The sequence below is a fragment of the Corvus cornix genome, chromosome 22 (genome assembly GCF_000738735.6).
Source record: "Corvus cornix cornix isolate S_Up_H32 chromosome 22, ASM73873v5, whole genome shotgun sequence".
Classification (NCBI taxonomy): Eukaryota; Metazoa; Chordata; class Aves; order Passeriformes; family Corvidae; genus Corvus; species Corvus cornix.
In genome coordinates, this window is record NC_046351.1 from 1863275 (window position 1) to 1886264 (window position 22990).

The window sequence follows — 22990 nt, forward strand, 5'->3', positions numbered from 1 at the left end:
GGAGCCGCATTCCACGTTCTACAGAGGAAAAGTTTCCCGCAGAGCACACGTCCCTTTGGGATGGGGACAAGGACGGGGGACGGGGCCACGGGCACAGGCGAGCAGCCTGCCCCCCGCAGCTCCATTTCCATCCTTTCCTTGTGCAAAAACCTCATAATTTTTAAGGTTAATAAAGCCCTTGTTTGCTTAAGACAGCACCTGTTTCTATGGTGACACTTGCAACCCGGAGCCTGTTTATCAACGGTGGCGCCGAGCGCCGTGACAGACGCGGCCACCGCCGGGGAAGGCCAGCGCTGCTGCCAGCACCTCTGGGGACAGCGGTGCCACCATCCCTCGGCACCCAAATGCGCCAGTCCCCACCCATGGGATCCCCACTCCGCCCTACAAAGCCATGGGAGGGGTTGGAGCTGCACCCACAGCGGGGGGAAAGCCGGGATGGGCGATGGGTGGGAATGGTTTTCCTTCAAAAACGTTGGATGCACTTCCCATATCCAACCCCAGAGCTGGCTGTGGCAGCTCCGTGCCTCAGTTTCCCCCGAGGCCTGCCCTGGGAAGGGGTTTTTGGGTGATCTGAGTGGTGCCGGCAGCAGCAGCCCCCGGCGGGTCCCGCTCGGCTCCAGCCTGGCGCAGGATTTCTCCCGGCTGGCAGAACCCGTTTCCATAACGACTTTCTGTTACAAACATATTTTGATAAAAATAAAGTTAAAGCGGCGAGGCTTTTGGTGGAGTACAAATTCGCTGCTCTCGCCCTCCCCCTTCCTCCTCCCCGAGGAGGGGGAATAAAGACGGAAAGCTTTCCATTTGAAGGGCAGTATTTTCTCCCTTCTTTTCCTTTCCCCACTGAATACAAAATGGAAAACCTTGTTTACCAGGGATTCGCTGTAAACCGGTTCTGACTCTTGCCTGGTTACCTGATGCTCTACAGTATGTACAGGATAATGTGATAAATTCATTTCCAATTCACTGCATTATCCTTTGAATATTTTAATGACTCATTGAATGGAGTAAAAAAAAAAAAAAAGGGAAAAAAAAAAGCTATTTCAAATGAACAATTATGCTGCATTAGAGTAAAGGCTGATTATATTTAAACACTGCTTCCATGGATAACGGGACATATCGACCTCCGCCTATAAGAGCTAATTTGGCTCTTATCTCTAAATAATTTTACACTGCAAATTACCATGAAAACCTAAAGGGCTTTAAAAACATTCATCAAAAGATATTATTCCACTTTGTAGCAACATTTTTATTTAAATTATTTTGAATAGGAGTGAAAGCATCTCTCGTGTTTGACAATCGGAGCGGCGCCGGAGCAGCGGCAGATAAGGAGCGGCGAGCGGTGCCGAGGGGATGGGATGTTCCATCCCGAAAACCCACCTGGGAGAGCAAATCCCGAGCCAAACCCCAAAGCTGGTGGCGTGCCAAAGTACTGCAGCACCCAGGAGTGGCATCTAGTGCTGCTGGTGCCGCTTCCCTCCAAACCGGGGGATGGCAAAGCCTGGGTGATGCCGGAGGGATGCCAGGGCGACACGCAAGGGATGCCGGGGGGAGGCTGGGGTGATACCAAAGTGATGCCAGGGTGGTATCCAAGGGATGCAGGAGGGATGCTGGGGTGGTACCCATGGGATGCTGGGGGGATGCTGGGGTAACACCCAAGGGATGCCAGGGGGGTACCCAAGGGATGCTGGGGGGATGCTGGGATGGTTCCCAAGGGATGCTGGAGGGAGGCTGGGGTGATACCAAAGTGATGCCAGGGTGGTACCCAAGTGATGCTGGGGGGATTCTGGGGTGATACCCAAGGGATGCTGGGGGGATGCTGGGGTGGTACCCAAGGGATGCTGGGGGGATGCTGGGGTGGTACCCAAGTGATGCTGGTGAGATGCTGGAGGGATGCTGGAGGGATGCTGGGGTGACACCCAAGCAATGCTGAGGGGATGCTGGAGGGATGCTGGGGTGGTACCCAAGGGATGCTGGAGGGATGCTGGAGGGATGCTGGGGTGGTACCCAAGGGATGCTGAGGGGATGCTGGAGGGATGCTGGGGTGGTACCCAAGGGATGCTGGGGTGATACCAAAGTGATGCCAGGGTGATACCCAAGGGATGCCAGGGGGGTGCTGGGGTGGTACCCAAGGGATGCTGGGGGGATGCTGGAGGGATGCTGTGGCAAGGGATGCTGAGAGGATGCCAGGCCAAACCTAAGGGATATTGGGGTGATACCCAAGGCAACACCCATGCGATACTGGGGCAGAGCCAGGGCAATACCCAGTGGTGCTGGGTTGGTGCTGGGGTGATACTGGGTGATGCTGGGTGATACTGGGGTGATAATGAAGTGATGCTGGGTGATACTGGGTGATACCCAAGGGATGCTGGGCAGTGCTGGAGTGATACCCAATCACTGCTGGGCGATGCTGGAGTGACGCTGGGGGATGCTGGGATGATGCTGGGATGATGCTGGGAAATACTGGGATGATGCTGGCTCAGTGCTGGGGTGACGATCGGCAACGCTGGGGTGATGCTGGGGTGGTACCCAAGGGATGCTGGGTGATGCTGGGCGATGCTGGGCAATGCTGGGTGATACTGGGGTGGTACCCAAGGGATGCTGGGTGATGCTGGGTGATGCTGGGTGATGCTGGGTGATGCTGGGTGATGCTGGGTGATACTGGGGTGGTACCCAAGGGATGCTGGGTGATGCTGGGTGATGCTGGGTGATGCTGGGTGATACTGGGGTGGTACCCAAGGGATGCTGGGTGATGCTGAATTGATGCTGGGTGATACTGGGCTGACGCTGGGTGATGCTGGGGTGATACCCAGGTGATGCTGGGCGACGCTGGGGTGATCCTGGGGTGATACCCAAGCACTGCTGGACGATGCTGGGGTGATACCCGAGCGGTGCTGGCCAGGCAACGCTGGGATGATAACTGGGGTGACACCCAAGCACTGCTGGGCACTGCTGGGCGATACTGGCATGACGCTGGCTCGGTGCTGGGGTGATGCTGGGTGATGCCGGGGTGACACCAGGGCGCTGGTGGGCACGGGGGCTCCGCCTGCCCCCCGGCACGGCGCCGGCCACCCTGTCCCTCCCGGAGAAAGGCACTTGCAAGCCCCTCTCTGCACCAAAGCAACAGAAGGTGTCATGTAAAGCCTACACGGTTATTTTAGAGCCAGTGTGCAAATAAGCCTGTCAGCTGAAGCTCCTCGGAGCCAAGACTTCCATATCCCCCCCGAGGATCTGCATCTCAACGAGACACCATGTGGCTGAGCCCGCCGGCTCCGCACCCGCCTTTGGGGCTGGGGGATCGGGAAAACTCCGCCTGCAGCCCCGGTGGGACACACCAGGATCCCCCCCCACTGCACCCCCAGCCGTGGGGACCGAGCCGAGGTGGTTCTGTCGTGGTGTCCTGCCAGAACGTGGCTGATTTTTGGCGGTTTCTTGTGCATTTTGTGGGATTTGGGGGATTTAGACGCATTGCTGTGTGTGTAGAGGAGAGATACACATACACACACCCACGGGGATAGAGGGGATATATTTATCCCATCATTATAGGGATCATATCAATATATATGTTTTATATAGAATATTCCATGGAATCAGGGAGCGTCTCACGTTGGAAGGGACCATCAGGAGCATCGAGGCCAAATCCCTGCTCGGATATGTGTGTTTATATTTATAAATGTATTTATCTTGTGATAAGAAAGCTTGAGGAATAGTTGGGATCAGCCCCATCCCTGGCAGATGGGGAAAACCCTTTTCCCTTCCCAAAAATCTCCTTTTTCCCGCCCTCTTGCATGGCCTGACACGGAATTTTTGACCTTCGAGATCACAAACCGCCGGGAAATAAAACCCCACCTTCCATTCGTGCTGGAGGTTTGAATCCCACATTTCCCTTCTTCGCTTAAAGGATTTTATACTCCCCCTCCCCCCCCCCAAAAAAAAAAAAAAGGGAAAAAAAAAGGAAAACCTCAATAATTTAATAATTAGCAAGAGGGAACGGCTCCGAAGGATCTGTGTGCAGAAGGAAACCCAGGAGCTTGGGCTCCTTTGCGTTTGGTAAATATTAAAATTAATGAGAGACTTCCAGGACCCTGTTGTTAGAAATGCAGAAGGGTTTCTGGGAAGGATTAAAACACAAAACAGCACCAAAAAAACCCCCAAAAAACCCCCAAGCCCTGTACACAAATTCCCGCAATTATTCCCGACGCTTCCTATTTTTCAGCCAATTATGGAATTCATGGAAAGTATTAATATCCAGTTTTAATTTGCTTAATATGCCCATTAACAATAAAAAGTCTAATTAAGGTATCTGTACAAAGAGCCCTCAGCAGTAATTTCAGAGAATAATAGAGGAGAACGACGCGATATTTCTTGTTAAATGCACGCTGCAAATTAATTGATATCTTAATTAGGCTTTAGTACCCAGATTATCAGTTAGATTGATTTAGGACTGCAGCATCTCGTGTTTCGAAGAGATAAAAGCAAGCGGGAGGGGAACAAACTGCTTCCCCAAAATATTTCTGGGAGCGAAGCCACGACACGCCGGGACAGGGGGAAGGACTCGTCCCGTGGACACAGCGCTGGGAAGCGCCGCCGCTCATCCCAAACTCATTTCTTCCCAGTGTTTTCTCACCGATTTCAAACCATTTTAATCCCCCCAAGAACTTAAAAACCAGAAAAGGAATTGAGATTTTCGCCAAACCCACTTTTTTTAACCACAAAACCCAACCGGCGGCAGGAGCTGTTTGGAAGGACGCGTTGTCTCTGCAGAGAAAACCGGTGGTGGCGAGTTGGCAAAGTGTTTTTTGGGAGTTTTTTTTCAACATTTCCTTAGGAGAAGGAGGGGGGGGAAAAAAGCCCAAACCCCAAGCAGCAATATTTTTGGACCAGCCTGGCTCTATATAGCCTGAGGAAGCTCTTCCCTACCTACACGCCCGGCACCATTTACATTTCTCTGGCAAACACTCGTCCTCCGGGATTTCACCGGGAGGAGTTTGCTCTCCATGGGAATCCAGCCCTCCCCGGGATGCTTGGGAATGACCCCGATGGACTCACCAGGATGTCGGTGACCAGCCAGTGCCTCCAGAAGCGGTTCCGGGGGTCGGCTCTGTTGGGAGAGTCGGGATCCACCATCACCAGGACGTATTTCTTGTGCTGCAAGAGAGCAGAGGGCGACACTGTGGGCATGGGGTGACAGCAAGAATCCCCAAAATCCCTCTTTTTCCACTCTTTCCCAGCAGGTGCACTCTGAGGGTTGTATCACCCCAGAGGGGAGTGAGGAACGGGCGCCAGGGGAGGCCAAAAACCCACTTGGGATGGTTTAATCCCAAATCTTTCCAGAGGAAAAATGTGGGTTCTGCCTCTTCCAAAGAAAAGGATTTTTTGGGATCCATTGGTGACTGGGGACAAGCTGGGTGCCCCATCCTCCGTGGGGGCGGCTGTGAGGAGCCAAACTCTGCCCCACGCATCCCAAATGAACCAAAAGATGCTCCTGGGATGCTCCTGGAGCTCAGGTACCACTCCTGGGTGATGGAATTGGGCAAAGAGAGCTGGGATTTATGGATGACACCGCTTTAGCCCCCAGGAAACCCCCACAGCCCACCCCAGGTCCCCACTGAGGGCGCCCAGCACCCCAAGGTGCCCCCAGCACAGAGCCCACGCGGATATTTTGGTCCATCGAGGGTGGAGCTGGGTCGAAAGTGACCTCTGGAGGGAAAACCTGCTGATCTCCAGGGATTTGGCGGCACCTCAGGCACCAGATTATCCCACAAGCACCTGGATTAAGGGATCTATACCCTAATAAAACCTCCAGGTGCGTCTGCCAGGGCACCAGTGGTGCCACGCTCCGCTCCAGCTGCCCCGGGGGCTGGGCTTTCACCAGCAGCCTGGGATTTAGCCCTGCAATTCCCACTGGAATTAGCTGGAGCTCTGTGGCTGCATCCCTGGCCTCTTGTGAAACCAGGCAGGGATTTGCACAGCGAGGTTCGTGGGGCTGACTCAATATTTCTGCTCCATTTCCCAACCTCTGGTTGGGGTAAACGAGGCAAAAAAAAACCCCCTGGAGCATTGCCATAACCAAATTCCCCCTGTGCCCCTTTCCCGTGGCACCCCTTAAACCTCTCAAAGACCCCACCCCTGCAGGGAGCGCCACTTTGAACCAGAAAACGCGGATTTCAACCCATTCCGCCACCAGCTTGCAACAGTTGCAGAGAAAATCCCAAACTCCTGCAAACCGCCCCGCCCAGGAGCGCAGCCGTTGCCCCGCTCCCTAAATCCCAGCCTGGCATCATCTGGGGTGGGGGAATTACATCAACCCTGCAGATGTGAGCGTGGGAAAGGGGCCGCGCTGGCGGCACCACGTGAGGCTCAAGGTCAGGACCTCGAGGCTGAGCCCCACCACGCTCCCAGCTGCGGCCGGCTGAAGGAAAAAACAGAGAGGAGAAACAGCAAAATCGGTGTTTAATGGGAAAAAGGAGGAGGAGGAGGAGGAGGAGGAGGAGGAGGAGGAGGAGGAGGAGGTGGAGGAGGAGGAGGGGAGGGGGAGAAGAAGCCCGACAACCCAAAAACCCTACGCTGCAAGTGTGAAGGAATTTGAGCTCTAACTTTGGGGAGGGTGCGGAGCCGAGCTCGGCGTTTCTGAATCTCTCGGCTCCGCTCGGAGCCCAGCTGGTGGGAACAGAACGTGTAGTCATGGGACTGTCATCGTGTGCTGTCCAGGTTAACATGTAGCATTTCTATTACTATTAACAGACTTTCTGCTCCTCACTCCATCTGTTCTTCGAAATAATTGCAGTTGTACAGACCATGCCTTCGCTCCAGGCAGGCTCTGGGGAGAGGATAGTGCTTTTATGCAAAAAAAAAAAAAAAAAAAAAAAAAAAAATTATATTAAAAAAAAAATAAAGAAGAAAAAAGAAAAAAAAAGGAAAAAAAATGGGGAGGGAAAAAAAATAAAGTGTTAAAAAATAACAGCAAACACGAGAATAGAGTGCAAGTGAAGCTAACAGCAGGCTCGGAATTGGGGACAGATTGTGGCCTAGAAAGGTGACGGCGCACGCGGCCGGGGGCCGGCGGGGCCAGACCCCCGTGGGGACAGGAGCTGGGGTCAGCGCCCCGAGCCGGGCTGGCCCCGCAGATTTTTCTCTCTCCTCACCTGCCGGCCACCCTAAGAGCCACAATCCCTCACCTTCCAGCTAAAGATAGCAAAGCTTTCCCCGAGCCGAGTTAATCCCGGCTGCTCATCCCGCACTGCTCCAGAGGCTGCACCAGTCCCCCAAAGCCACCCCAAAACCCCCCTGTGTGACACCCCTGGCCCATGCCCGGCACCCCAAACACGGGGGAAGTGTTTTTGAACTGCTTGCGAGCAGCAGAGTGGCCCGAGTGTGGTGATTTTGGGGGTTTTTAATGCTGAAATCCCTCCTCGACACAGGCTAACAGCATTAGCTGCTGTCAGGGCTGCAGACAGGAGCCAGCCCCGAGTGACACGGGAGCTGCTCAGCTCTACAAGCATGAGCCAGCCCCGGGGATTTTGGGAGAGGAGGAAAGTGGCTTTAGATCAGAAAATTCCTCCAGTGCCACAAGAGCAGGCGGCATCTTGCTGTGCAAAGGGAAGGGAGGAAGGGGGACAGGGAAGAAAAAGCCGCTTTGGGTTGCTGCAGATGAAAATTCGGGGGAGTGAAACACCCCCAAAAGCTTCGTCGGTCACTCCTGCTCGAGGAGGAGGTGCTGGAGCGCAGGACCCAGTGGGGACACAGCGTGTCCTATCAGTGTCATGGAATCATGGAATGGGTTGGGTGGGAAGGGATTTAAAGCCCATCAGTGCCACCCCCTGCCATGCCCAGGGACACCTCCCACTGTCCCAGGGTGCTCCAGCCTGGCCTTGGGCACTGCCAGGGATCCAGGGGCAGCCCCAGCTCCTCTGGGAATTCCATCCCAGCCCCTCACCACCCTCCCAGCCAGGAATTCCTTCCCAAGATCCCATCCATCCCTGCCCTCTGGCACTGGGAAGCCATTCCCTGTGTCCTGTCCCTCCATGCCTTGTCCCCAGTCCCTCTCCAGCTCTCCTGGAGCCCCTTTAGGCCCTGGAAGGGGCTCAGAGCTCTCCCCAGATCCTTCCCTTCTCCAGGCTGATGTGTGACACCAACCGGGTCACGCTTCCAAGGCCACCCTTCCCCACTTCCTCACCCCAGGACACTTTAAAACCAACATTTAACCACTGACAGGAGCTGCCGCCTTCCCAAGGACTCGGATCCATGTCTGCACCGCCCAGCTCTGCCCCTCACACCCCTGGGAAGGGGCATCCTGCCCTGCTCCTCCACCCACTGCAGAGCCGGAGCAGCAGAGCTGGTGGCAGGTGACAGGAGCGCCGCATTCCGCGTTTTCCCCGCTGATTGTTTCTAGAGGGGAAGCAGCAGGGAAATATCCAGTTATTCCCACGGAAAGCATTAGCTGCTCCAATTAGGCACAGGTTTAGGAAACTTGCTCCGAGCAGGCAGGGACTTTTCCAAGAGGCAGGCAGGCGGGAGAGGGATTTTGTGCGCTGGGGATACACAAGGAGCTCAACAGATCCCGCGGAGCCGGGGCTGCACAGGAATTAAAGACTTATCCAAATGAAAGCAAATAGGGTGTTAAGCGACACACATGTAGAGCGAGCGGTTTCCTTGGAAACCGGCGCACATGGAAGCAGCACACATGCAGTGCTCCGGTGTTTTCGGCAGCACCAGGGTGGCCTCGGAGCTCTGCCCTGCCAGGGATACCTGGCTTGGGTTGGGCATGGAGATGGGTGAGCCCTGCGGTGCCCGTTGTCAGTGCGTCCATCCCGTTGGCATCTGTTTTACCACGGCGTGGAGGAAAAATGGATTAAAATGTGCTTTATTCTGGGAAGGGGAGACGGATGGTGCCCAGCTTTGCCGTAGGAATTCCATCCCAAAATTAAGGAACAAAGCCCCGGCCAGGCCCCAGCCCAGCACCTGCTTCCCAGTACAGGGAGTGAATAGGTTTGGATGGATCCAGTCTGGATCCTCCCAGCTCACCCATCCCTCGGAGCCGTTCCCTGCCCGCGCCCACCCAGAGCACGGGATGTTCCCTGCACCAGCCCCTCACCACTCATGGGATGAGGTGAAATTTCCAGCTGCCCCAATGCCACCCACATCCTTGACAGCTTGGAAGGAATTTCCCTGGCTGCCGAAGGAAATCATGGCACGGGCAGGTTGTGATGGAATCTGAGCCAAAAACCTTTCACCTCCCCGGGAGCTGCAGCCTGGCGTTGCCACAGCGTGGATTATCCCAGTGTGAAGGACTTCAATGGCATGAGATGATCCAGGCCGGACCCACCGGTGAGGAGATGGGATGGGGGGGATGCACCCCAAGCACGCAGCGCCCACGCTGGAGCCAGGGAAGAGCTGGCTTTATGCAATTACAAACCAGAAAACCTCAATCAACCCCAAAACCACCTTCCAGAGCAGGGCAGGAGCTCCTGGCTGGGCAGGGAGCTGGGAAGAGTACCCAGAACGCTGGGAAACATCAACCCAGCTCTCCTCGGGGATGCTTGGAGGGTCCGGCTCACGTCCCACCAGTGCAGGAGTCGGAGGTGGAAGCGCCGCCAGCACCAGCTGAGATTTGAGATCAATCTGGGCTTTTTTCTTGGCTTGTCCCCAGTACTAAAAAGTTTCTATAACAGGCACCGACTTTGCAATTCTGCTGCTGCTGCCTCGCCAGAGAGAAATTCCAGCTCCTTCCTCGGCAGCAAAGAACTTGTTTGCGACCGAGTTGTGTTGTGGCTTCGGGAAGGAGCTGCCGAGCGCGGGCAGGATTTCACCTCCTCGTTTTCCACCTGCGCCTCGCCACTTCCACGGGCAAGGAAAAACCAGGTCAGCAGAATTAACCCTGCTCCGCAGGACTTGCCCAAGGGGACAAGAGGCACTGGCTGAAGGCTTGGCCCAACTCTCCCAGGCCTGGCTCCCCCCCGGCTCCCGCTGCCGAAGGGAACTTCATTGAATTTCCAACTGCAAATCTCTCCCCATCCTTCTGCTCTCCCTTGGGGCTCCCTCACCGGCCAAATATTTATGCAGCCTAATGTCCTAATGAGGATTGATTCACCCGGGATTGTTGAGGGGTGTGTGTGAAAGGGTTGTTCCCAGATTAAGGGCTTGGGATGCTCTAAGGAATGGGTTATTTGCTCTGGAAGAACAGTTTGTTTTCCCTCGGAGCGAATTCGAGCAGCTCTGCGCAATCAAACTGCAATGGGGATGTTACACACCCAACAGAACCAGGCAGAAAGTGGGATGAATATTCCAAAGGGTCCCTGGTGCTGGAAATGCAGGTGACCGGAGCACTTCTGGGGAAGGAGGGGAGCAACAGGCTGTGATTCCTCAATCAAGGACCCCACTGTGGCTCCGCTTTGGGTTCCCCAAATCGAGTTCCACCTAAATCATCAAGGGCAAAACACCAGGGAAATGGAGCCACATCTCCCAGCCAGGAGAGAAATCCAGGAGGGAATCAACACCCCGAGATCTCCCCGCTCCAGCTGCCCCCCTTTTTCCCAGGAGCTGTTTATCGCTGCTGGAGCCTAATGAGCACCACGCACTCGTCCCCGGGCTGGGGACACCGCGGCCGGCCCCGCTCCGCAGGCAGGGCAGCCGGGATGGACTCGGGAAGCGACACATTTCCCGAGCGGTGTGCGAGGAGGAGGAGGAGGAGGCGGCGGCGAGCGGCCGCGGTGGCAGAGCGCAGCCGTCCAGCCCAATTACTATCACACGGGGGGACACATGGATTGGTGACATTTGACATTTTCTACACAATATTTTGATGCAGAATGGCACCTCCGTCACAAATTATTTTCCAAAACTTGGCTTGGGTTCTGGTGGGGGTTTTTTTTTCTTTTTTTTTTTTTTTTCCTTTTTTTTCTTTTTTTTCTTTTTTTTTCTTTTTTTTCTTTCTTTTTTTTCTTTTTTTTTCTTTTTTTTTTTTTCTGGGGGAAAAAATACAAAACTAAAAGCGTCGCACAGGGGTGGCATTTGCAGGCGAGCAAAGGGAAGGGTCATTGCCGTCCCTTCTGTGGCTGTGCCATCGAGTGGAAAAACAAAGGGGAAAATGCACCCAGAAATTCCAGGCTTTGCTCCTGGATGGTCCTTGGGGACCCTCAAAAGCTTTTTCCCTGCTCCCTCCCGTGATTCCTGAGATGTCCCAGCTTGGGAGTATCAGGGGACCAGACCCCTCCTGGCAAGCCAGGGGTTCTCAGCGCTGGGAATTGCTGAACTCGGTGCTACCAGACACCTCAGCGAAGCTGAAATGACTTTAAATGCCTAAACATTTTAAAACAAACCCTGGAACAATTCAGCTCTGAACTCCTTGCCTGCTCTCTCTCCCTCCTCGCTCTCTCTCTCCCATTTTTACGGTTTCCAGAGCTGTTTTACGCCTCATTACCTGCACACTGTGAGTGATGTCTGTCGGTCCTAGAGCTGTAAATACCTTAAATCATGCTTCATTAAGAATATCTCTGGTGCTATTAAAGAGCTATAATAGACAACGAGTTAACAGATGATTAAATATGAACTCCATTTGTGTCACTCACCGCGGGCAGGAAGAGGCTTTAAGTTTTTTAAACTCGCTCTCATTATCTGGGGAAGTGGCGGGGATGGAGGGGGATGGAGGGAGGCTCGCCTGGGATGAAATGCGGGGATGGGGGTGGAGAGGGGCTCAGGTGGGGATGGAGGGAGGCTGGCATGGGGTGGAGGGATGCGGACATAGAAATGGAGAGGTGGGGATGGAATTTTGTACAGGATGGAGGGATGTTCCTGTGGAAATGGAGAGGTGGGGATGGAGGGGGGATGGAGGGATGTTCCTGTGGACATGGAGGGATGGGAATGGAGGGGGATGGAGGGATGTTCCTGTGGACATGGAGGGATGGGAATGGACGGGGATGGAGGGATGTTCCTGTGGACATGGAGGGATGGGAATGGAGGGATCCCCACGTGGAGATGGAGGGATGCTCCTGTGGACATGGAGGGATGGGAATGGAGAGGGATGGAGGGATGCTCACCTGGGATGAAGGGATGCGCCCATGGAAATGGAGAGATGGGGATGGAGAGGTTTTTGCACGGGATGAAAGGATGCTCACATGGAAAGGGAGGATTTGGGATGGAGGGATGCTCACATGGAGATGGAGGGATGGGAATGGAAGAATCCTCACATGGACATGAAGGGATGCTCCTGTGGACATGGAGGGATGAGAATGGAGGGATTGTGTGGAGGGATTCCCTCGTGGGGATGGAGAGATGGAAGGATGTTGTGAATGGGAGGATGGAATGGAATGGAAGAATGTTGTGGAATGTGTGGAGATGGAGAGAGGGGGATTGAGGGACACTCACACGGAGATGGGGGGATGGGGACTGAGGGATGCTCACATGAGGATGTAGAGATGCTCACATGGGGATGGAGGGATGTTCCCATGGAGACAGAGGGATGCTGGCCCCAGGGGTGGGGCACAAGGATGCTCCTGCACCAGGAACACCCGGGAGGCACCAGCTCCTCCATGTTGTGACCCCAAGCTGATGATCCTTGCTCGGATTTTCCCATCTGGGGTCTGGCAGCCAGAGATTACAAAGAAAATCAAATAAAGGAGGAAGCTGGCAATGAGGAGACGCTTTGGATGGGACAGGATGGGTACCTGGAAGAAAGGTGGATGGGATTGGGGGATGCATGGGTATCTGGGAAGAAGGCTGGCAGCACGGATGGAGATGCAAAAGGGATTGAGCATGGCTGGCTCTCCAATACTAGAATAGCTCAGCACAAATGAATTGCCAAAGCGCAAATTAAATAATAATTAATCCCATTAAAATCCCATGAGCACACAAAAAAAAAACGGGGAAAATTAAATAATGAGTGTTTTCTTCTCTTCTGGATTAGATTTTGCTCTGGGAAAAGAAAGAGCGTTTTCACAGGCTCCAGCACAAGTGGAATTATCCCACTGCCACAGTCCCGGCTCCCTGCTGGGCTCGGGGCTGTGGATGGAGCCAAACACCCAGCACACCTGTCCCAAACTGGCCACGGAGAAATGGAGCTGGGAAGGGGCTGGAGCCCCAGGAGCACCTGAGGGAGCTGGGAAAGGGGCTCAGCCTGGAGCAAAGGAGGCTCAGGGGGGACCTTGTGGCTCTGCACAAGTCCCTGACAGGAGGGGGCAGCCGGGGGGGTCGGGCTCTGCTGGCAGGGAACAGGGACAGGAGGAGAGGGAACGGCCTCAGGCTGGGCCAGGGGAGGCTCAGGGTGGACAGCAGCAGGAATTTCCTCATGGAAAGGGTGGCCAGGCCTTGGAATTGCCCAGGGAGGTTTGGAGTGCCCATCCCTGGGGGTGTCCAAGGAAGGACTGGAGGTGGCACTCAGAGCTCTGGGCTGGGGACAAGGTGGACATCAGGCTGGACTCGATGATCTTGGAGGGCTTTTCCAACCTCAACCACTCTGTGATTCTGAGGGAGGAGGATTTGGGGACAAGGACAGACCCTGGCTGTAGGAAATCCAGGCGATCTGAGCATGCCCCACTTCAGGAATGTGGCCGCTGTCCCAGCAGACATCCCCGTGGTCTTTGTGAGGAATCTTATCACACCCTGCAGCACACGGGGCTGAGAGGAGCCTCCCCAGCTCCTCACCAGCCTCTCTCCCATCCCCTCCTCCACTGGGATCAACCCTAAAACCATCCAGACATGGGCAGGCCCCTATGGGAACTGTCTGGCTCTGCTCCATGCCCTGTGTAGGAGACACGGGACAATGCTCAGCGGGTACCACACCCCCCCCCCCCCCCACGGCCACCAAACCCCAGCGCTGCCTCCATTCCCCTGCTCCAAGAGAAAACCCACGGCCTGACTCCTTACAGGGAGAAGAGCGGGATAAAACCCCACTCCTACAAGCTCCCAGCGCTCGCTGATCAATCCCGAACACCCCCCGACCCCTCTCTGGCAGCTCCGACCCCTCGCCAGCCCCGACCCCTCCGCAGGGACCCCGAGCCGCCCCCGAGGCCACCGATGGTCCCGGGATGGCATCGGAGCTGGCGGCCGGCGCTGGGGGGACGGTGACACTCCTGTCCCCAGGGACGGCGCCGGTAATTGAATCTCAGCGCTGCGGCTCGGCCGGGGCCGCTCCGGGATTGAGTTAACTGGAGATGCCATTTCCTCGCTGTCCAAACTCCGCAGCGCCCCGAGCTCCTTATCAGCGGCCGCGGGTCCCCTCTGCTCCCTCGCCGCGACCTCGCGGCCCCTCCGGCGCCGGGGTCAGGCGCCTGCGGCTCCCAGGGTCACCGGAGGAAATTAATCCGGAGCCCCCTGGGAGCTTCAGCTGGAGCGATGGCAAAAGCAGGGAGGGAAAAAAAAAATATCTCGGCTCCATTTGGGGGGAAATTAAAGCATTTCAGGAGCGGCGGGAGCTGCTCCGTCCGGCTCCATCCCTGGGGATGCAGCACCGACCCACCCACGGCATCCATTTACCTGCTGGAACCCCCTCCCAGCACTTGGAATTTGCTGCTTCCGAGTTGTGAGTATCCAAAAGCACAGCCAGGGCCTTTCTCCCAGCCCTGTGCACCAAATCAAATATATTATAAAATATAGATAATATATAATAGATCATATATTGGGAATAAATATTTTATATCTCCGGAATTTCCATATAGAATAGGTACATTTGTGTCTTTTTATAGATATTTCGAGATAATTTTGTATATATTCTATATTCTGTATATATATATTCTATATATTCTAGATATTCTAGATATTCTAGATATTCTAGATATATTCTCTATACATTCGCTGTATATTCTCTATATATTCTCTATATATCCTCTGTATATTCTCTGTATATTCTCTATATATTCTCTATTAATTCCATACATACATTTATATATGTCCTATATGGAAATACACACTGTATTCCAGATAGAGATATATTGGAAGCACAGATATATTCCCAATATCACTTAGGAATAGGACCCTGCCTTGAGATCTCATTAAAAAGCTGTTTAAACCGAGGAATAATGGGAGAAATCTACCCCCAGAAAGAGCTTCGGGAAAACAACCAAGAGCTCACCCTCCCTCCACACAAACTGCTCTTGCCAGGAACAGGAGGGAAAAGATGCTCAGCTCAGAACTTCCCTCCCTGGTAAAATATTTAATAATAAACTCAGAGGAGAAGCCAACTGTCTCCCTTGGATGTGGTTTTCATTCGGAAGTTAAGGGGAGTTTTATTTCCAATCCAAAACATCTATTTTTTTTTCTATTATTATTTTAATTTTTTTCTTTTTTTCTTTTTTAATTCCTGAAGTACGTTTTGTTCTGATAATTCCATCCTGTCACAGCGAATCAATTCCAAATGCGATGGACGCGGGGATGACACCCGTGTCACGTTCCATCCCCCTCCGGCCACCCTTTCCCGAGGCTCCCTGGCACTTTGTTAATCGATCCCGGCCGAAAAGCCGGGAATAACATTTGGAACTACCCCGAGCGCCACAACGGCCGCGTTAATGCGTTAATTCCCACGATGCCTCGGCGCTTTGAAATCCCGGGGAAAGAAAAATGGGGGAAGCTGAAATGAGTCCTGTGAAAAGGAACAGGGCATCATTAACGCAGCCGGATCCGTATCACAGGCTGCAGCAATTATTCCCGGGTGGAACACGGCAAGCTGTGAAGAGCTTTCATTACCAGGGGTGTTCCAGGTCCCTCACCTCTGGCCAATCTCCCGCTAAAACGGGCATTTTCTGCACCACGGATTCCAGCTCCATTTAAATCCATAATTGCTCTGATTGGGGGGCACACGGAGCACGGGGAATTCATGACTGAGAAATCTATTAGGCAATAAGTTGGTTACTTCCAGGCACCTTGAAGGCACCTCGCCTCGGTCGCTGCCCGGCTCGGGGAGGGGGTGGCTGGAGGTGCTGATTTCCAGGGGGTGCGCTCTGCCCTGGCTCCCCTGCGCCTCAATTACCTTCCCGGGTCACCAAGGGGGAATTCAATCAGGGAAGCAGCCCATGGGATGCTGCTTCTGCCTTGGAAATGCAATTCCCTGCCGCCGGCAAATATCCCCTTTCCAACCCACGGTGGATGTTGGATGGGCTTTCATTGTTCCCCAGGCCAAGCAGGAGGTGTTTGCTCCAGGGGGTCTCAGGTGTGGATCAGGAATGATCCCTCCACCAGGGTTTTCCCTCTTGTATCCCTCATTCTGTACAGGGATGCTCAGCTGTGGATCAGATCCAATCCCTCCATCCCAGTTTCCCTTCTCCTGTATCCCCTGTTTGCTCCTGGGATGCTCAGGCGTGGATCAGCTCCGATCCCTCCATCCCAGTTTCCCTTCTCCTGTATCCCCTGTTTGCTCCTGGGATGCTCAGGTGTGGATCAGGTGTGATCCCTCCATCCCTATTTCCCCTTTTCCTGTATCTTGACCTGGCTAAAGGGATTCTGGGGAATGGATCAGGTGTGATCCCTATTTCCCTTCTGTATCCATGTGCTGTTCCAGGGATGCTCAGGTGTGGATCAGGTGTGATCCCTCCATCCCTATTTCACCTTTTCCTGTATCCTGGACTGTGTTTGGTCCAGGGTGTGGATCAGACATGATCTCTATTTTCCCTATTTTCCCTCTTCTATATTCCCTGCTTGCTCCAGGGATGTTCAGCTATTAGGGTTTGTTTGTTCATCTCTTAGGACTGTGTTTGGTCCAGGCTGTGGATCAGATATGATCCCTCCAGCCCTGTTTCCCCTCTCCTGTATCTGTGTCTGGTCCAGGGTGTGGATCACACAGCACCCCTCCTTCCCTATTTCCCCCTCTCCAGTTTTCCCCCCCAAACAGCCCTTTGGAAAACAACCCAAAACCATTTTTATGCCTTTTTTTATCATTCCTTTGTACTGAAATGGGCGCATTCACTGTGGATACAGCAGAAACCCCACAAATTTCAGCGTGGCCATTCCCACCTCCGTACCAAACCCTGGGTGAGTTGTGCAGCCCGGGGTTCTCCATTCCCTGGAGTTCTCCATTCCCTGGGGTTCTCCATTCCTTGGGGATGCTGCCGGAAACGGGAGACAATAGTCTATTCTGCTCTTCCTCCCCATCCCTGTATCCAAGTGCCTTCCAGGAGTGCATTAAATGATGCGATTAACATCTGTCACATGAGCTCCAGTCTCTCTTTCAGCCTCTCCCAGGGGAAGCAGCTGCACGTGCAGGGAAAGGGTTTGTTTTGGTGGATTCAGATCTTTTTTCCAAGCTCTCGAAGCATGGGGGGATTGCGTCTCTGAGGGTGAAGTGTCCCGTGCTTGGAGCAGGATGGGGGGGATGGCGGATTCCAGCCAAATCCCGGTGTTTGGGGGGATGGATCGAGCCAAAAGCTGCTCCTGGAGTGAGAGGGGGTTTTGGGAAGATGCTGAGGGCTTGGAGCAGAGGCAGCAGCAGCATTCCATGATTCCCACAGAGGGATGGCCCTTCCCTGTTTATACCCAAACCCCAAAACCCTTTCTGGAGGTACATGGGTGTAGATTTCTCCCATTATTCCTAAACATTTTTTAATGAGATCTCACGGGAGGCTCCTGTTCCTAAGGGCTGATCTCCCTTCCCTGTTTATACCCCAAAATCCAAACCTTGCTGGAAAAAAATGCCCATTTCCTGCACGTTTCCATTTGCTCCTGGCAGGAGCTGAGCCCGGCACCTTTAACCTACAACCCAGCCTGTGGCTGCTCCCAGAAAAACCCCACATCCCATGCTGACATTGAGATTCTCCCTCTTCTCCCCATCCTGCACCACCAAAGGCAACTCCTCAATTCCCAAAACCCACCAAAATCGACACCAGCAGCGACACTGTGACACCACAGGGCAGGGACGCTCCAGCATCCCAGAGATCGGAAGGACAAAACCCCATTTAGGGGGATCAACCCCTCCTGTGGGATTTTTTTTTTGGGGGTGGGAAAGGGGGAGAGAAAGGATGAAGCAGCATCTTCACAGGACAGGCAGGAGGGATGGGATGCTGCTCCCACAGCCAGGATTCCTTTTAATTGATTTCTCACGGTTTGGTGGCTCCCGGCTTTAATTACACCGCAAATGTTTGCCGATGCAATTAGGGAGCACATGCCATAAAGCTGTTCGAGGGTGCCACCAGGTCCTGGGGTCTTCATTTCTTTTTGGCCTCGAGAGGGGAAAAACAGAGATCCTGCTTCCTGCCCAGATCCCCGGGGATCAATCCTGATCCCAAGGTGGGTTTCTTTGCGGCTGGGAGGGTTGGTTTGGATTTTTAATTTTTTTTTCCTTTTGGTTTAATATAGTAAAAGGGAAAAAAAAAAAACCAAACAAAAAACCAAACTAAAAATGTGCCTTGCAGCAGCTCGTCTGGGGGGTGAAATAATCCACTCAACATTCCGATTATCAGCTAATGCACATTTGCATTAGAATGGGTTAGAAGAGCTCCTGGGATGGAGCAAGATCCCGACGGATCAGCCACTGGCCTTACACAGAAAAGCCACGGATCCTTGCCCTGAGCACAAAAACGCTCAGGGATGCAGTGCCAGATAGGGCAATAAATACGTGGAATATAAAATAAAAGTAGTATTTTATAAGCTGTAAAATAATGCATTTCGGTATTATTAGATATAATGTACTGGAAGCTGTATTATATATAATATAGTGGGAAGATAAAATATTGTATCTAATGTGTTGGGAAAAGACATCATTTATTACTAAAAATTATAAATCAATTTAAAATTAGATTGGGAATATATGGAATTCATATAAGATTATTTGGAATATAGATATATTCACTATATTCTTTGGGAAGAAGACCGTGCCGTGAGATTTCACTACAAAATGATCGAGTTTGGGAACAATGTCGGGAAAAAAGCAGAATTGGACAGAATTAGCCAGGGCAGCTGGTCCTGAGCCATGGTGCCAAATCCTGGGCTTCTCCTAAAAGCTTGGAAGTGCCTCAGGCCGGGATTCCAGTGACAATCCCACCAGCAGCACCCCTTGGCTCCGGGTCCACGCCCATCTCACCTTTAAACCCCCAGGAACCCCAGGAGCAGCAGCCTCATCCCGGGTGAAATGAAGCCGAGACAAAATTCCCGGTGTTGGAGCAAACCCTGACGCTGCACCTTTCCCACCTCAGCTGTCAAAACGAAGCCGTCGCCCGTGACGGCCCCCCCGGAGCCTCGTTAAAAATGTGACGCTTCCCTAAGGCGAGCAGGGCAGACATGGCCAAATTAATGAGGATGTGACAGAGTTTACGGGGTGGATCAGACTCCTCTTCCCCTGGAATAAACCTGGCGACCGAGGGAGAAGAAGGGAAGGCGAGGCTGAGGGACGGCCGGGGGTTTGGGGAGCGTGTGCGCTCACCAAAAGAGCAATCCTGTCCTTGTCACTGTTAATCAGGCACAGGGACAAGCGGGAAACGCTCGGCCCTGCCGGGAAAGGAAGGGAATTCAACCTCCCTGCCCCGCGGATCCGGATCCGGCCTCCTCTGGATGCGCCGTGCTGGGAGCAGGTTTGCAAACACATCCTTGCAGCTCTCCCACTTGGTTTCCCCATTGGAAAATAAATAAACGTCATTGTTTGGTTGTGTTTATTTTGGGGTGTTTGTGTTTTTTTTTTTTCCTTTGTTTGTTTTTTTTAAAATCTCTCTTTTTCTGCTTTTTCTTTGTCCAATCTGGAAAGCAAAGAAATTCCAGCAAGAAGCTGGGATAGGCTGGAGGCATCTCCAGCTGGGCAAGGGGCACCTTGTCTGTGTGACCAGGAAAGATTTGCACCTCAAAACCCCACAGTGCCTAAAACGTGGAGCATCCACAGTTCCACTCCAAAAAAACTGGGATTTGGTACCTCTGGAAGAATTCATCTGGTTCCACTGGAAATGCCGCTCCCAAAATGCCCAGCCCCTATAGATACAACCCTACAGCCGTGTCTGGAGGTGAAAGGACACCTGTGATCCCCTCTCCCACCATCAACAGCATTTGAGGGAATCAGGAATTTTGGGAATGCACTGAGAGGGTCCTGTTTGAGGGCACTTCTTCAATCCCAACCCCTTGAAAGCGAAATAAAGCTCGAAACAATCCTGAACCAACCCCTCGAGCCCAAACAGCAGCGAGATTTGGGAGCCAGTCCAAGCTCTGCAGCTTAGGCCCATCTCCAAATATCTCCCAACAAGTTTATTTATGGAAAATAAAATCAGTCCAAGATGTTCACAGCTCAGGAATATTTAATGCTATTTGGTGAGAAAGTATTTCCAGCGAGGAGGGAAGCGCGCGGCTCCCCGAGCCCAGCTCGCAGCATCGCACCGGGAACGGCGCCGGCACCGACCCACAGCGGTCATCCCAGAGCCCTGGACTGGTCTGACTGGATCAAACGCCTCCCTCAACCCGTTCATACCAATCCTGCTTAATTAATTGGCTCTGGAGGCTGGGATGAGGCGAGCTGTGGGAAGAGGAAGTGCTGAGGAATCTGCGAGGGGAGCGCTGCCGCTGGGTGCCACCGCATCCCTGAGGGGGGGACACCTCATCCACCTTCCCAGGAGCGGGAAGGACGATTTCCCTGTGTGGGAAGAGGAGGGAACGGCAGCAGAGCAAACCCAGATGATGCTCAGACACAGATCCCTCCCCTGCTGCCCCTCTGGCAGCCAAAATCCCAGGAGCCACGGCCACCTCGGGGCTGAGGTCACCCACAGAGGTCACGCGTGACACGGAGCTGTCTGCTGGGCCAGCCCCGGGTCAAGGGCAGGCCGGAGGCAGCGGTGATGGGAGTCACTTTAATAGACACCTGTCACCTGATGGGGAGCATTAATGTGTCCCCCTGATCCCGTGGAATGTCCCCCCGATCCCACGGGACACGGATGAGCATCCTCAGGCACATCCCGGCTGCCACCACACGCTGGGTGGTGTCACCTTGGCCAACGGGGGGGACACAAAGCAGCCAGGGAGGGAGGAACAGAGCCAGGGCGAGGCCTGGACTTTGCAAACAGCTCTAACATCCCTGCAAGACGTCTCCGAGTCATGCGCCGGGTTGGAAATGTCTCCCATTATAATCGTGAGTCATTCGTGACTCAGTGACATTTCTGGAATGGAAAAGCAGTGGCTGGCCCAGCCCTTCGCTGCCCCACTCGGCGGTCATGCCAGCACTCCACGGCTTAGTTCTGATCCTATTTCCCAAACAAACAATCCCGCGGAGCCCGCGCTCCCCAGCTAGGATGTGCAGCCACTTGGGGACAGTCCCTTGGGATGGCAAGTTTTGGATTCCCACCCCAAAGGGTTTTGTTCCGTGTGGGAAAAGCTGGGATCTGAGCCCAACTTTGGCACTCGGGACAGAGGTGTGGTGGTAGCGGCCGGAGCAGCCCCAGGGATGCGATGAGCAAGGTGGGATTTCCTAAATCTTTATGTTTCAACGTAAAATCCTTAAAAATAAATAAAAACAATCATAACATCAATTAAAGCAGCTTCCAACAGCCCAGGACTGGCACACACAAAGCCAGGGTCACGCTGCTGCTGCTGCAAATTCCTGCAGGAAAAAGGGGCCCAGAAACACTCGGACACATCAGGGTTGGAATGGTCGCACTGGTGTTTCCCAGGGACAGGCGCTTTCATTAAGGCAGCCCTCATAGCTCTGTGTTATCCTGGGAACAGCCAAATCCAGGGCAGGAAACACTTGGTGAACTGATAACCCTGGATCACACAATTATTTCCCCCCTCTCTCCACGGTCCCTTTACAGCCCGTTATTAAAGCACTCGATTTTAGAGGCTGGGAGGAAGCTGCCCTGGGGGAAGGCACAGGGCCAGGATGCTCAGAGGTCGGGATGCTCAGGGGCTGGGATGATCAGAGGCTGGGATGATTGGAGGTTGGGATGATTGGAGGTCGGGATGATCAGGGGTCAGGATGCTTGGAGAGAGGGATGCTCAGGCGCTGGGATGATCAGAGCCAAGGTGCTCAGGGGTCAGGATGCTCAGAGGATGGGATGCTTGGAGGCTGGGATGCTCAGGGACCAGGATTCCCAAAGGCTGGGGTGTTCAGAGGGTGGGATACTCAGAGGATGGAAAGCTCAGGCATCAGAATGCCCTGGGGGTGAGGATGCTCAGAGGTCAGGATCCTTGGAGGTCGGAATGTGCAGGGACCGGGATGCTCAGGGGTGAGGATATTCAGAGGCTGGGATGTTCAGGGACCAGGATGCTCAAGGATCAGGATGTTCAGGAATCCAGATGCTCAAGGATCAGGACCCCTGGATGTCAGGATGTTCAGGGATCAGGATGCTCAGGGATCAGGACCCTTGGATGTCAGGATGTTCAGGGATCAGGATGTTCAGGAATCCAGATGCTCAAGGATCAGGACGCTTGGATGTCAGGATGCTCAGGGATCAGGACGCTTGGATGTAAGGATACTCAGGGATCAGGATGCTCAGGGATCAGGACCCCTGGATGTCGGAATGCTCAGGGATCAGGATGCTCAGGGATCAGGACCCTTGGATGTCGGAATGCTCAGGGATCAGGATGCTCAGGGATCAGGACCCCTGGATGTCGGAATGCTCAGGGATCAGGATGCTCAAGGATCAGGACCCTTGGATGTCAGGATGCTCAGGGATCAGGATGCTCAGGGATCAGGACCCTTGGATGTCGGAATGCTCAGGCCCAGGCGTGACACCCACATTCCCCAACACCCCAATCCCTCCACACAGCGACGGTGCCCACGGGAACCTGGCACGGCTCCGACAGGAGCCGGCCCCAAAACAGAACCAACCCCTTGGACCGGGGACTTTGGGACACGGGGAAAACCCAGCTCGGTGCAGGAGCCTTCCCTGCACATCCCTCTTTGCCACCTGGTGATCGCCGGCACAGCTCAGCACCCGGGGAAGGCTCCGGCAGCGCCAGGACACATCAGAGCAGAAATAGACCCGGAGCCGTCGCCCCCCTCCCTGTCCCCGCCACCCCCTTTTTACTATTATGTCTGAGAGGAGCCGTCTCTCCTGGTTTTTTTCCCGCTGATTTAATCGCTTGGTGATGAGGGCTGCCTGGCTGG

General features: G+C 53.8%; 1 protein-coding gene across 1 annotated transcript in view; it reads right to left on the minus strand.

Moving 5' to 3' along the window:
- The window catches only part of PEBP4 (phosphatidylethanolamine binding protein 4), a 73135-nt gene that overhangs the window by 33573 nt on the left and 16572 nt on the right, over nt 1-22990 (minus strand). The window contains exon 4 of the mRNA XM_039564438.1: nt 5047-5145. Coding sequence (XP_039420372.1) covers nt 5047-5145 — 99 coding nt within the window. The remainder of the gene's footprint in view (nt 1-5046; nt 5146-22990) is intronic.